Source organism: Conger conger, chromosome 13 (assembly GCF_963514075.1).
Source record: "Conger conger chromosome 13, fConCon1.1, whole genome shotgun sequence".
In the NCBI taxonomy this organism is placed as follows: domain Eukaryota; kingdom Metazoa; phylum Chordata; class Actinopteri; order Anguilliformes; family Congridae; genus Conger; species Conger conger.
This window is the reverse complement of record NC_083772.1, coordinates 28481919-28495676: the sequence shown is the minus strand read 5'-3', so window position 1 is coordinate 28495676 and position 13758 is coordinate 28481919. Positions and strand designations below refer to the sequence as shown.

General features: G+C 39.2%; 1 protein-coding gene across 1 annotated transcript; it reads left to right on the top strand.

Annotated features, from left to right (window-relative positions):
- Positions 1 to 594: 594 nt before the first annotated feature.
- Positions 595 to 13246, top strand: LOC133108139 (extracellular calcium-sensing receptor-like). The gene is made up of 6 exons (XM_061217572.1): positions 595 to 812; positions 1061 to 1352; positions 10716 to 11504; positions 11606 to 11833; positions 12108 to 12231; positions 12333 to 13246. The coding sequence occupies exons 1-6, from the start codon at positions 595 to 597 to the stop codon at positions 13244 to 13246; spliced, it is 2565 nt and encodes an 854-aa protein (XP_061073556.1).
- Positions 13247 to 13758: the final 512 nt, after the last annotated feature.

Below are 13758 nucleotides of genomic sequence, written 5' to 3'. Positions count from 1 at the left end.
ATAAAAGTTAGACGTGGTTTGAGGCTTTTTTAAGAGATTACCAAAGTGAATTATAGGGGATTCTTCAGGTAGAGGTCGGTTAGCAGAATGAGAGGGCACACATGGAAATTGTCAAAGGAGAAATTCTGTACAGAATTCTTTTCACACAGCGAGTGGTCTAGCAGATGTGTGGAATAGCTTGCCAGGACATGTAGTGGAGGCAGAAACACAGGGGGTTTTCAAGACCAGGCTTGATATGATGTTAGATTCTATTTAGCTTTTAGGCAAATTAGGTAGTAGGAACACTTAGGGGTAGGAAAAGGCGAGCATTGCCTGTTCTCAACATGATCAGAGTCTATTCAGATATCAGATATCTTATTTCAGTTTTTCCTACAAGCAATATTAAAACTCTTTGCATTTGAATGGCTCTCTATGGGAATTGGGGGGTAGGACTAGATTCAGCTGAATTGTGATTTTCTTTTTCTGTTGCCTTTGTTGCCTTTGCAATTTGCTCCACCTCAATCTGCTTATCTTGGGACCCAGTCATGCCTTTGAGAATCACAGAACATTGGAGGATTGTATTTAACTCTGGTACACTGCAGTACAGTATCTGAGATGTGCAGTGGGATGGCACTTCAGACCATTCTTCTGGCACTGACAGTCCTCTGGGCTGCAGCACAGACCCCACCATGTAGAATACTGGGAAGGGCAGCCAGGCCCAGCTTCTATCAACATGGAGACATTAACATTGGTGGAATTTTTTCCCTGCGGCAAACTCCTCAAGACCTAACCGTCAAATTTGACGCTAAGCCAGAACCACTAAGGTGCTCTCGGTGAGGTTCACAGTTGTTTGTATTGAGGGTATTTTGAAGATCACTTTTTGTGATTCCAACAATCCTAAGGGTTATGTGAAAAATGTATTGACGGAATGTACTCTGCGTACATTACCCTGCATTTGGTTTGCCAGCTTTGGAAATGCATAATAAGTGGCAAATGACAGTGTAAAATACTGTATGTTAAAATGGTTATTTTTAGTATTAAAAGGATCATTAAAACAACAATCAAAATGTGTCATTTCTAGCGTTAACTTCAGAGAATTCCGGGTGGCCCAGACCATGATCTTCGCCATTGAAGAAATAAACAACAGAACTGACCTCCTCCCAGGTGTATCTCTTGGATATAAAATATATGACACCTGTGTCTCTGCAGTATTCTCTATACGATCAGCCATGGCTCTGATGAACGGTTATGAGGAAACACTGACTGACACATCTTGCTCCACACCAGCAGTAGTGCCGGCCATCATTGGAGAGTCAAGTTCTACGAACACTATTGCAATTGCTGCAACAGTCGGATTATTTCAAATTCCAGTGGTGAGTTATTTCAGTCTTTTCCAAATACTGCAGTACAAGTAGCCATTCAGTGATATTTAAAAGTGAAAGTAGCATAAGAATAAGGGTTTATGAACTCTCATGCTCAGGGATTTTCTGTTGTGTGAATCATAGTAAAAAAAGCAATAATGGAAAATGTGTGATTGAAAAATTGTCCAAAACGCTTGATTGCATTTTGTTAAAATGTCCAAAATAACACAATTCATAAAAAAATTTCATATATTGAGAGTTTTTCTGCAGACATTTGCTGATGATATTCCGTACCGATTTCTGGCATAGGCAATTGCCTTGAGTGGCAGGTGCTGAGAGGAGCATACACATGCACTCTGCGTGCATAGACACACACTCATGCACACTTCCCTATCAATCTACACACGGTTCATGTTGAGGCATCTGATGCGTCCAGAATGGGCCCTATGCTGTGCTCCTCCCACTTCTGTGGCTGTCTTCTCACCTGCTAGGAGCCTGAGGATGGATGTCATTGAGCACCTGTCACACTCAGGTGTAATTTCCCCTGCACTTTTACATATGGCTTTTTTTGTCCTGCCCACTACTCAGAAAATAAAAAGCAAAAAATTATTACGCGCTTTATGTGAATCTGATTTATAAAAGTTTGGCCACACAGACCCAGCGCCCACTTAGAGAGCCCTTCCTCAATCCAGCAATTAAATGCATACAAGCATGCAGCCATGGTCAAGATTCAGCTGTTTTTCATGTCAGAATGAGGAAGAAAGGTGACTTTGACCATGGAATGATTGTTAGTGCCAGACAGGGTGGTTTGAGTATCTCAGAAACTGCTGAACTCCAGGGCTTTTCACCCACAACAATCTCTGCGAAAAACAAAAAACATCCAATGAGCAGGAGTTCTGTAGACAAAAACGTCTTGTTAATGAGAGATTTTAGAGGAGAAGGGTCAGACTGGTCAAAGCCAACAGGAAGGTGACAGTAATACAAATAACCAAACATTACAGTATGGTATGTTGCACATACAACGCGTCAAACCTGTAAGTGTACAGGCTACAGCAGCAGAAGACCAATAAGTCTAAAAAATAAGTATAATAAATACCAAATAATGTGCTCACTAAGTGTAAACCCGCTGTGATACAGCAGATACAATATTAATTTCTAGACTGTTCTGATTTCAAAAGTAAAATAATATAGCGATACACACATGGCAAGGCAATAGGGTAGTAGCAATTATAATTAAAGTAGAACCTGCAGACCCAAAGTCATTATAATTTTTTATTTGAATCAAACAACATTTCGACCCATAGTGGATCTTTGTTAGGTCAAACTAAAAGGGGCCATGTACATAGGCACATTGCCCACCTGGTCTCGATCACCTGATGTCAATTCCAGGTATATGACATCACATTATATGTCATTTGGCTGATGGATGATGGCCGATGGAGATAAACCAGTATAGGTTAAAAACCAGTATAGGTTAAAGACCATTAACCACTTTCAATCAGTGAAGTATTTTGTACAATTAACATTAATGATATCATCACATCTAACATCAGTCATCAATATGTATAGGCACATGTTGTAAACTCTATACAATACATGAAATATAAAAAAATTGTATATTAAAACAGTAGCATATAATCAAATTGTCCACCATCTACAGAAAATGTGTAAATTAATTTTCTTGATGGGTCTTGTATTTTCTTAGGGTGTACTGTCTGCAAGGTGTATACACTCAGTGAGGTATTCTTCTGCATACCACTGTTGTAATGTGTGGTTATTTGTATTGCTGTCATCTTCCTGTCAGATTTGTCCAATCTGGTCATTCTCCTATGACCTCTCTCAGTAACAAGGCATTTCTGCCTGAAGAACTGCTACACACTAGATGTTTTTTAGTTTTTTGCACCATTCTCTGCAAACTCTAGAATGGTGTTGTGTGTGATAATCCCAGGAGATCAGCAGTTTCTGAAATACTCAAACCACCCTGTCTGACACCAACAATCATTCCACATTCAAAGTAATTTAGATGACATTTTCCGCATTCTGATGGTACATGTGAACATTAACGGAAGCATCTGACCCGTATCTGTATAATTTTATGCACTGCTGCCGCATGATTGGCTGATTAGATACTTGCATGAATAAGTAGGTGTGTTCCTAATAAAGTGCTCTGTGAGTGTATATGGTACATTTTCATCCTTAGACAGTCCATATTTCCCCCCTAATTTGGAACTTTTACATGCTCTATGCCTATATATATAAAGGTGTAAATGTTGTGTTGGGCTTGCTTAAAATCTAGTGTGACTGCATTTTGTTTATCACATGTTCGTATGTTGCTTTTGTGCTCTGTTATCCTCGTTTTTAATGCTCTTGTTGTTTAACAGACTACATGTACATTTGATCAAATAGATGACAGACCACATGGACATTTGAGCAATTAGATGACATTCTTTTGTGTACATGTGATAGTCCATTTGATTTTGATGGCCTATCTGTATGTGGGTGATTATATGTGGTACATCTAACGGTAAAATTGAACTGTATACATGACCCTCTGGAACATCATTTAGGAATGTCTTTTTTTGGATCGGGGGTAAGTATGGCTTGACTACCAGTTGTCTTATGTTGGGAGGACATTTATACAAAATTCTAGAGGGTTCCTTAAAAATATTGGAAAGTTGTCAGTCTGTGCTGTCTCAAGATTTTTTTAAATTCTCTGCTTAGGGGTGAATAATGTAGGAAGCAGTTAATGGAAGGATAAAAGTTTTTGGAGAGTGTCTTAGCTTACAGACTTGTTTCTGGTAATACTGATCCAATTTCAGGGTACTCTTTCTGCCTAAACCTATTGACAGGTTCATTTCTCTTTTTTCTAAATCATGTGGATATTTACATATTCTGTGAATGCGGCAGTGGAGGCTGGTGACTTCCAGAATTGAGGAGGCCATTTTTTTCCGCTTGCTCACTTCACTCGCGATGGAATGTTCCCTGTTCTCTTATCTGTCTTTGTGCTGGCCAAAGGCATACTATTTGGAGTGTAAGCTACAGTCAGAAAGTTCTGGCTGATGAAATTCATTGTGCAGAGCTTAGCCTTGTGCCTTCCTGAAGAAATGACATTGCTGTAAGTCTATGAGCCTGCCTGATAATTAAGCTGAGAAATGACATTTGGATGTAATATAAATGCCAAGTGAACATGTGTAAAAGGCAGGAATTTTAATTATGTAGTTAAAAACAATTTTGTTTAGCTTACATTTTTCATTCTTCTACAGCTTCAACATGTAATCACCAATTTAATCAAGTTTAGCATATACAAAAGATAAGATAACACTTTCTTTATCATATGTAGTTTTATTCAATATATTTAATATAAAATATGTAAAAATATGGTTCCAGTTGGCTTTATCTAACGTTAACGTTATCCACTAGAGGGCAGCACTCTATTCGTATTTAGAGTGAATTTCCTCACAGAGCAACAATTCGGTAATTTGATATGGAAGATTATTAAATTGACTTGTAATAAAACGAAATGGACTACATTAAAAATAAAACTGTTCAATAAATCCCAAATGGTGTCTAACATGACCTATTGAATGTCATTCTCACTCCCTAGTATCTGGAATCTGCATATCTCCAGCCCAAGATCTCAAATTGCGCTAGAATCTCGCCGACTTCCGAGGTAGTTTTAAGCAAAAGTGTTTGGCCAAATGAGCTATAAACTCCAGGGATGATAGCCAGGGGTGTTCTCTAAATTTCCTGAAAAGCACAAGTTGATAGGACACTCGTAGCCACTATGGCGAGTGTTTGTTTGACTGAAGTGACTAGCGAATTCTCAAAAGGGCTTCTGTGTTGAATAGAAAGGAAAGGATAGTTGATTCCAAATGAACCAGTAGCATGTGATTGGACGAACAAAATGTCAATCTTTGCCCTGGACACAATGCATGGTGAGGCCAGGCCTCCGTTGCCCACCCATTTTCAGTGATCTGGCCAATCACATATTGGCATGAAAAAAATGCATTAGATTGACTTCTATGAGAATCTCATTTCCTAGGGGAGGCCTGGCCTGGCCTGGCCTCCCTTAATACAAACTGATAGGGAAATCTGGCCTGTTGCTTTACAATTGCAATATTGGGTTTTAGCCATGGGAAAATTGAGATTTATGAACAAAACTAAAATAATATGAATATAAAAAATAAAAAATATGTTTTTTGTTAAAATAAATAAATAAAATAAATATATTTATTGTTTTTTTTTAATCTCTCTCTTCTCTCAAATTATTGGGGAGGCCAGGCCTCCTCCACCTCTATGGAGGAGCCTCCACTGGAATGCGGCTATACTGGCTTTTGGGCAGACTTTTTTCAATTATGTGAAATGGAATGAGCTTGTATGGAGGAACACCTATCAGCTTTTCTATATAGATCAGTGGCTAGGGCCTGGAAAATCATCCAAAAATCTTTGCCACAATGTGATGTAGATACACATTTTTTTAACTAAATTTATTTTCAAAAATAGCAACATACACTGAGCTGAAGTTTGGACTCATCTTACTTCCCATTGATGTTCCCTTACCCTGAAGATAAAAAGTGTCCTCTAACATGAAAAAGTACTTTGACAGGACACATTTCTGATCTCTTACACTGTGAGCTAGTCAACTTGTCCTGTGATCTTTGATATAAGTGAGCGCCTCCAATGCCTGGCTTATGCAGGGAAAACAGCAAGATCATTAAAAGCAGAGCACAGAAGCAACATACAGTGTATCATTGGTAATATTTCCAAACTCCCAAGGGGTGAGAGGACGAAAATGGCAACTCTAAACATCAATACCAAGATATTCAGCAATGGGTTGTTCGTAATACACGCCACAAACCATGAGAACTTGTCCTGTGGAGGACAACCATACAACTAATTTCCACCAAAAATATTTAAAATCTCAGGTCAGTGAGAAAGGATAAAAATATAGCAATAACATAGATTCATTGTGGTTGATTTCTGCACAGTTTATGGTTGCTCAAATCAAGCTGATCAGGAGAGAGACGTTTGCCAAATATTATAACCCACCAGGGACAAGGAAATTGAAGGTTGTCAACAGAAAGAATCTTACACCAGAAACATGGAATATATATATATATATATATATCAGTGGAGGCTCCTCCATAGAGGTGGAGGAGGCCTGGCCTCCCCAATAATTTGAGAGAAGAGAGAGATTTAAAAAAAACAATAAATATATTTATTTTATTGATTTATTTTAACAAAAAACATATTTTTTATTTTTTATATTCATATTATTTTAGTTTTGTTCATAAATCTAAATTTTCCCATGGCTAAAACCCAATATTGCAATTGTAAAGCAACAGGCCAGATTTCCCTATCAGTTTGTATTAAGGGAGGCCAGGCCTCCCCTAGGAAATTAGCTTTTCATAGAAGTCAATGTAATGCATTTTTTTTCATGCCAATATGTGATTGGCCAGATCACTGAAAATGGGTGGGCAACGGAGGCCTGGCCTCACCATGCATTGTGTCCAGGGCAAAGATTGACATTTTGTTCGTCCAATCACATGCTACTGGTTCATTTGGAATCAACTATCCTTTCCTTTCTATTCAACACAGAAGCCATTTTGAGAATTCGCTAGTCACTTCAGTCAAACAAACACTCGCCATAGTGGCTACGAGTGTCCTATCAACTTGTGCTTTTCAGGAAATTTAGAGAACACCCCTGGCTATCATCCCTGGAGTTTATAGCTCATTTGGCCAAACACTTTTGCTTAAAACTACCTCAGAAGTCGGCGAGATTCTAGCGCAATTTGAGATCTTGGGCTGGAGATATGCAGATTCCAGATACTAGGGAGTGAGAATGACATTCAATAGGTCATGTTAGACACCATTTGGGATTTATTGAACAGTTTTATTTTTAATGTAGTCCATTTCGTTTTATTACAAGTCAATTTAATAATCTTCCATATCAAATTACCGAATTGTTGCTCTGTGAGGAAATTCACTCTAAATACGAATAGAGTGCTGCCCTCTAGTGGATAACGTTAACGTTAGATAAAGCCAACTGGAACCATATTTTTACATATTTTATATTAAATATATTGAATAAAACTACATATGATAAAGAAAGTGTTATCTTATCTTTTTTATATGCTAAACTTGATTAAATTGGTGATTACATGTTGAAGCTGTAGAAGAATGAAAAATGTAAGCTAAACAAAATTGTTTTTAACTACATAATTAAAATTCCTGCCTTTTACACATGTTCACTTGGCATTTATATTACATCCAAATGTCATTTCTCAGCTTAATTATCAGGCAGGCTCATAGACTTACAGCAATGTCATTTCTTCAGGAAGGCACAAGGCTAAGCTCTGCACAATGAATTTCATCAGCCAGAACTTTCTGACTGTAGCTTACACTCCAAATAGTATGCCTTTGGCCAGCACAAAGACAGATAAGAGAACAGGGAACATTCCATCGCGAGTGAAGTGAGCAAGCGGAAAAAAATGGCCTCCTCAATTCTGGAAGTCACCAGCCTCCACTGATATATATATATATATATATATACATATATATTTATATATATATACAGTGGTGTGAAAAAGTGTTTGCCCCCTTCCTGATCTCTTATTTTTTGCATGTTTGTCACACTTAAATGTTTCAGATCATCAAACAAATTTAAATATAAGTCAAAGACAACACAAGTAAACACAAAATGCAGTTTTTAAATGAAGGTTTTTATTATTAAGGGAGAAATAAAATCCAAACCTACATGGCCCTGTGTGAAAAAGTGATTGCCCCCTAAACCTAATAACTGGTTGGGCCACCCTTAGCAGCAACAACTGCAATCAAGCGTTTGCGATAACTTGCAATGAGCCTCTTACAGCGCTGTGGAGGAATTTTGGCCCACTCATCTTTGCAGAATTGTTGTAATTCAGCCACATTGGAGGGTTTTCGAGCATGAACCGCCTTTTTAAGGTCATGCCAGCATCTCAATAGGATTCAGGTCAGGACTTTGACTAGACCACTCCAAAGTCTTCATTTTGTTTTCTCCAGCCATTCAGAGGTGGACTTGCTGGTGTGTTTTGGATCATTGTCCTGCTGCAGAACCCAAGTTCGTTTCAGCTTGAGGTCACGAACAGATGGCCGGACATTCTCCTTCAGGATTTTTTGGTAGACAGCAGAATTCATGGTTCCATTTATCACAGCAAGTCTTCCAGGTCCTGAAGCAGCAAAACAGCCCCAGACCATCACACTACCACCACCATATTTTACTGTTGGTATGATGTTCTTTTTCTGAAATGCGGTGTTACTTTTACGCCAGATGTAATGGGACACACACCTTCCAAAAAGTTCAACTTTTGTCTCGTCAGACCACAGAATATTTTCCCAAAGGTCTTGGGGAACATCAAGATGTTTTCTGGCAAAATTGAGACGAGCCTTAATGTTCTTTTTGCTCAGCAGTGGTTTTCGTCTAGGAACTCTGCCATGCAGGCCATTTTTGCCCAGTCTCTTTCTTATGGTGGAGTCATGAACACTGACCTTAACTGAGGCAAGTGAGGCCTGCAGTTCTTTGGATGTTGTTGTGGGGTCTTTTGTGACCTCTTGGATGAGTCGTCGCTGCGCTCTTGGGGTAATTTTGGTCGGCCGGCCACTCCTGGGAAGGTTCACCACTGTTCCATGTTTTTGCCATTTGTGGATAATGGCTCTCACTGTGGTTCGCTGGAGTCCCGAAGCTTTAGAAATGGCTCTATAACCTTTTCCAGACTGATAGATCTCAATTACTTTCTTTCTCATTTGTTCCTGAATTTCTTTAGATCTCGGCATGATGTCTAGCTTTTGAGGATCATTTGGTCTACTTCACTTTGTCAGGCCGGTGCTATTTAAGTGATTTCTTGATTGAGAACAGGTGTGGCAGTAATCAGGCAAGGCAGGAAATTGAACTCAGGTTTGATAAACCACAGTTAAGTTATGTTTTAACAGGGGGGGCAATCACTTTTTCACACAGGGCCATGTAGGTGTGAAAAAGGTTTTTCTCCCTTAATAATAAAAACCTTCATTTAAAAACTGCATTTTGTGTTTACTTGTGTTGCCTTTGACTAATATTTAAATTTGTTTGATGATCTGAAACATTTAAGTGTGACAAACATGCAAAAAAGATAAGAAATCAGGAAGGGGGCAAACACTTTTTCACACCACTGTATATATATTGTTCAGATCACTTTGTCACTGGTACGCTTACTTTTAATGCGTTCTATCATATAACTCAGTGATATAACTAACCAGTGAGCTGACAAATCCCAAGGACCTGTTTTATCAAGTGTAAAGTCCAAATTAGCGAGCTACAAATTAATGGGTTACTATGGCTGCTCCAACATGTCATCGTTAGGAAATTGTTGTGTGATTAAGAACATAGGCTATTGAAACAGTGGGTAGCACTGCAGCTTCACAGCAAGGAGGTCCTGGGTTGAAATCCCGGTCGGCCGCCAGGGCCTCTGTGTGGAGTTTGCATGTTTTTCCCGTGTTTGCGTGGGTTTCCTCCGGGTACTCCGGTTTCCTCCCACAGTCCAAATACATGCAGGTTAGGCTGATTGGAGAGTCTAAATTGCCCGTGGATATGAGTGTGTGAGTGTGTTCAGGATAAGCAGGTTAAGATAATGGATGGATGGATGGGCTATTGAAACAGCAGTTGCAGCTAATATACTACTTTGCCCTTTTTCCAAAGTGAAAAAAAGTCACAGTTTTCGCCTGGTTGCTACAATGTAACTAATAAAGTAGTGGGCTGCTTGGACACATTACTGGCTGTCTGCAACTCTTTGTAAATAGCCTGAACTTTGGACTGGAAGAAAGTAAGACATTTATTGCAAAGTTCAATGGAGATAGGTACAGGAAAATTGCCTGGAGCAGCTTGTTGACAGTGGAGAAGAGAACTTTGTTGTTGCCTCTATTAGAATAAGTTATACTGGCATAGTAAGAGGAGCTTGCAACCGAAAGGGCTGATTTGTAATTTCGGAGGTGTACCAGGGTGATTGAGGTTTTTAAATTCATAAAAAATAAATTAAGAAAGTGAGATTCTTCAGACTTCGGTTTGCAGAACAAAGGTACACAAAGTGAAATTAGCAAAGGATACATTTCACATAGACAATCAGAAGTACAGAAAATGGGCCCTGTATGGAATAACAGACGAGGATGTGTAGTAGAAGCATACATGTTGGGGTTTTCAAGACCAGGCTTGATACGCTGCTAGATACTATCTAGCTTTTAGGTAAACTAGGCATTTCGTACACTATGGTGGTAGGAAAAAGGGAGCATTGCTTGGGCTGAATAGCCTGTTCTTGTACTTATGCTATGCAATGTTCTGATACATTTCATTTTTTGTGTTGTTTTCAGATCAGTCACTTTGCTACATGTGCATGTTTGAGCAACAGAAAAGAATTCCCCACATTCTTCAGAACAATTCCCAGTGACTATTACCAGAGCAGAGCACTCGCTCAGCTGGTGAAGCACTTTGGCTGGACCTGGGTTGGAGCAGTGAGGAGTGACAGTGACTATGGCAACAACGGAATGGCCACATTTATAGAAACTGCTCAAGAGGAAGGGATCTGCATTGAGTATTCGGAGAAATTTTACAGGACGGAGCCAGAGAAATTACTGAAGGTTGTAGATGTTATCAAAAGAGGTTCTGCAAAGGTAATTGTTGCATTCCTTGGTCAAGGTGAAATGAACAAGTTATTGGAGCAGCTGACCATTCAGAATATTACTGGTCTCCAAATGGTTGGCAGCGAAGGCTGGATAACAGCAAGCAATCTAGTGACACCTACGAGTTTCAGAATACTGGGAGGGTCTCTTGGCTTTGCTGTCACCAAAGGTAAAATTGATGGCTTCAAAGAATTTATACTAAAACTTCACCCCTCACAAAGCCCAGGAAACCTTGCGATTATAGACCTTTGGGAAAATGCATTTCAATGTTCCCTAACAAACAATCTACCTCACATGAATCCCTGTACTGGATCAGAGAGCTTGAATGAATTGGAAAATGAATACACTGATGTATCCGAGCTGAGAATCTCCAACAATGTTTATAAAGCAGTGTATGCTGTTGCTCATTCTCTACATAACCTGCTGGCCTGTACATCCCATGAGGGCTGCACAAACAGTGTGAAACCAGAGCCCTGGCAGGTAATTGAATAAGCCCTTTTTACTTGGATAACGAAAAGTTAATCGGCTACAATCCGCATTATGAACAAATCCAGATTTTTCAAATCTTTGTTTCTGTACAGGTGCTTATGGCTTTGAAAAAAGTCAATTTTACTTTGGGAACTGGAGAGAAAGTCTCTTTCGACAGTAATGGTGATCCAGCAGCCAGATATGAGCTGGTGAACTGGCAGCTTGCTCCTGGCGGTGCAGTGAAGTTTAGAGTGGTCGGCTACTATGATGCTTCTTTACCATCTGGTCAGCAGTTTGTGATGAGTCCTGTTAGTATGGTTTGGGCAGGTGGACAAAAAAAGGTAAATGTGTTTATGCACTTCAGGAGAAGTTAATTTGATAACAGCACATGCATGCATTCATAAATACAAATACAACAAGACAAAAATGTCACGTGTGAGGAAAGACTGTAACATTACTGTAGAAAGTCCAGAATTGTTATACTTCTGTGTGAAAATATTTTTCTTGTGTTTCATGTTCTATATGCTAAAGTATTGCAAATAATTATTATGATGTACTAACATGTCACATTTCCCATGTATGCTTGAGTTAATAACTGAAACATCTTGCACACAGAAACCCAGATCAGTGTGCAGTGAGAGCTGTCCCCCAGGCACCCGGAAGGCTGTGCAGAGAGGAAGGCCAGTCTGCTGCTATGACTGTGTGCCTTGTGCTGAGGGAGAAATCAGCAATGCTACAGGTAACCCAAACCAGTCAAAAAATAACATTGTTTTGCATATGCTCATTGTACTGTACAGCCATAGCTGTAAGAGGGTTCTAATAATGTCATTTTTTTTCCAGATTCTAATGACTGTATTCAGTGTATGGAAGAATACTGGTCTAATGCTAAAAGAGATCAATGTGTGTTAAAGGCTGTCGAATTTCTGTCATTTCATGAAATTATGGGAATTGTGCTTGCTATTTTTTCTGTATTTGGAGCATGTGTTACCACATTTGTGGCAGTGCTGTTCTTCATAAAGAAGGAATCACCTATTGTGAAAGCCAACAACTCAGAGCTGAGCTTTCTGCTGCTCTTTTCATTGGAACTGTGTTTCCTTTGCTCTCTTACCTTCATTGGCCAGCCCTCTGAGTGGTCCTGTATGCTGCGCCACACTGCGTTTGGGATCACCTTTGTCCTCTGCATCTCTTGTGTTCTTGGGAAAACAATAGTGGTATTAATGGCCTTCAGGGCAACACTTCCAGGCAGTAATGTCATGAAGTGGTTTGGGCCACCCCAGCAGAGACTGAGTGTTCTTGCTTTAACCTTCATACAGGTGCTTATTTGTGTGCTTTGGTTAACAATATCCCCTCCTTACCCCAACAAGAATACGAAACACTACAAAGAAAAGATCATTCTAGAATGTGACATAGGATCAGCAGTGGGGTTCTGGGCTGTGCTGGGTTATATTGGGCTCCTCTCCATCCTGTGTTTTGTTTTGGCTTTTCTGGCTCGTAAGCTGCCTGATAACTTCAATGAAGCTAAATTCATCACATTCAGCATGCTCATATTCTGTGCCGTCTGGATCACCTTCATACCAGCTTATGTCAGCTCACCGGGAAAGTTCACTGTAGCTGTGGAGATCTTTGCAATTTTAGCATCTAGTTTTGGCTTGCTCTTCTGTATCTTTCTTCCAAAATGTTATATAATATTATTCAGACCTGAGCAGAATACAAGGAAACATATAATGGGTAAAAAAGACATGAAATCTCAGTGATTCCCAGAAACATTTTATCCCTAGGATAGTGTTTTAGGGTGCTAGACCACATATTCATAATATGTGAAATAAGAATGTTACCTTACAAGGATCACACAATATATACATTGAAGAAATTATGTTTAGAAACCCATGTTCATTTGATGGCAACCCTCAAGAACTACTGTAAGGGCCTACAACTGGATCATTTTATTATGGCCAAAAAATAAAAAACCAATTACATTCATAATAGACTTCGTTCCAATGGCGTCACTGGAACATAGCCCAGCATTTTCTTATAAAAAAACACTATGAATTAAATGGCTGCTGTTGATGGTGAAGTGTTCATGGTACTGAAGCAATCAAATGGTAAATGAAGTGTCAATGAAGTACAGTTGCATAATTACAGAGAGATGGGTAGTTCAAGTCAATGATTCAGGAAGACACAAGTCGATTAAATTATCCATTAACAATAATAATAAACCAGCAACCCTTGTATAGATGCAGATATTGTGTATGTTCTGAATCCCCTC

What these genes read in the sequence shown, in the direction of transcription:
- LOC133108139 (XM_061217572.1), top strand. Translation starts at nt 595, where the DNA reads ATGTGCAGTGGGATGGCACTTCAGACCATTCTTCTGGCACTGACAGTC. An exon ending in GAACCACTAAGGTGCTCTCG is followed by an intron (nt 813 to 1,060) that starts GTGAGGTTCACA and finishes TGTCATTTCTAG; the next exon opens with CGTTAACTTCAGAGAATTCC. An exon ending in GATTATTTCAAATTCCAGTG is followed by an intron (nt 1,353 to 10,715) that starts GTGAGTTATTTC and finishes TGTTGTTTTCAG; the next exon opens with ATCAGTCACTTTGCTACATG.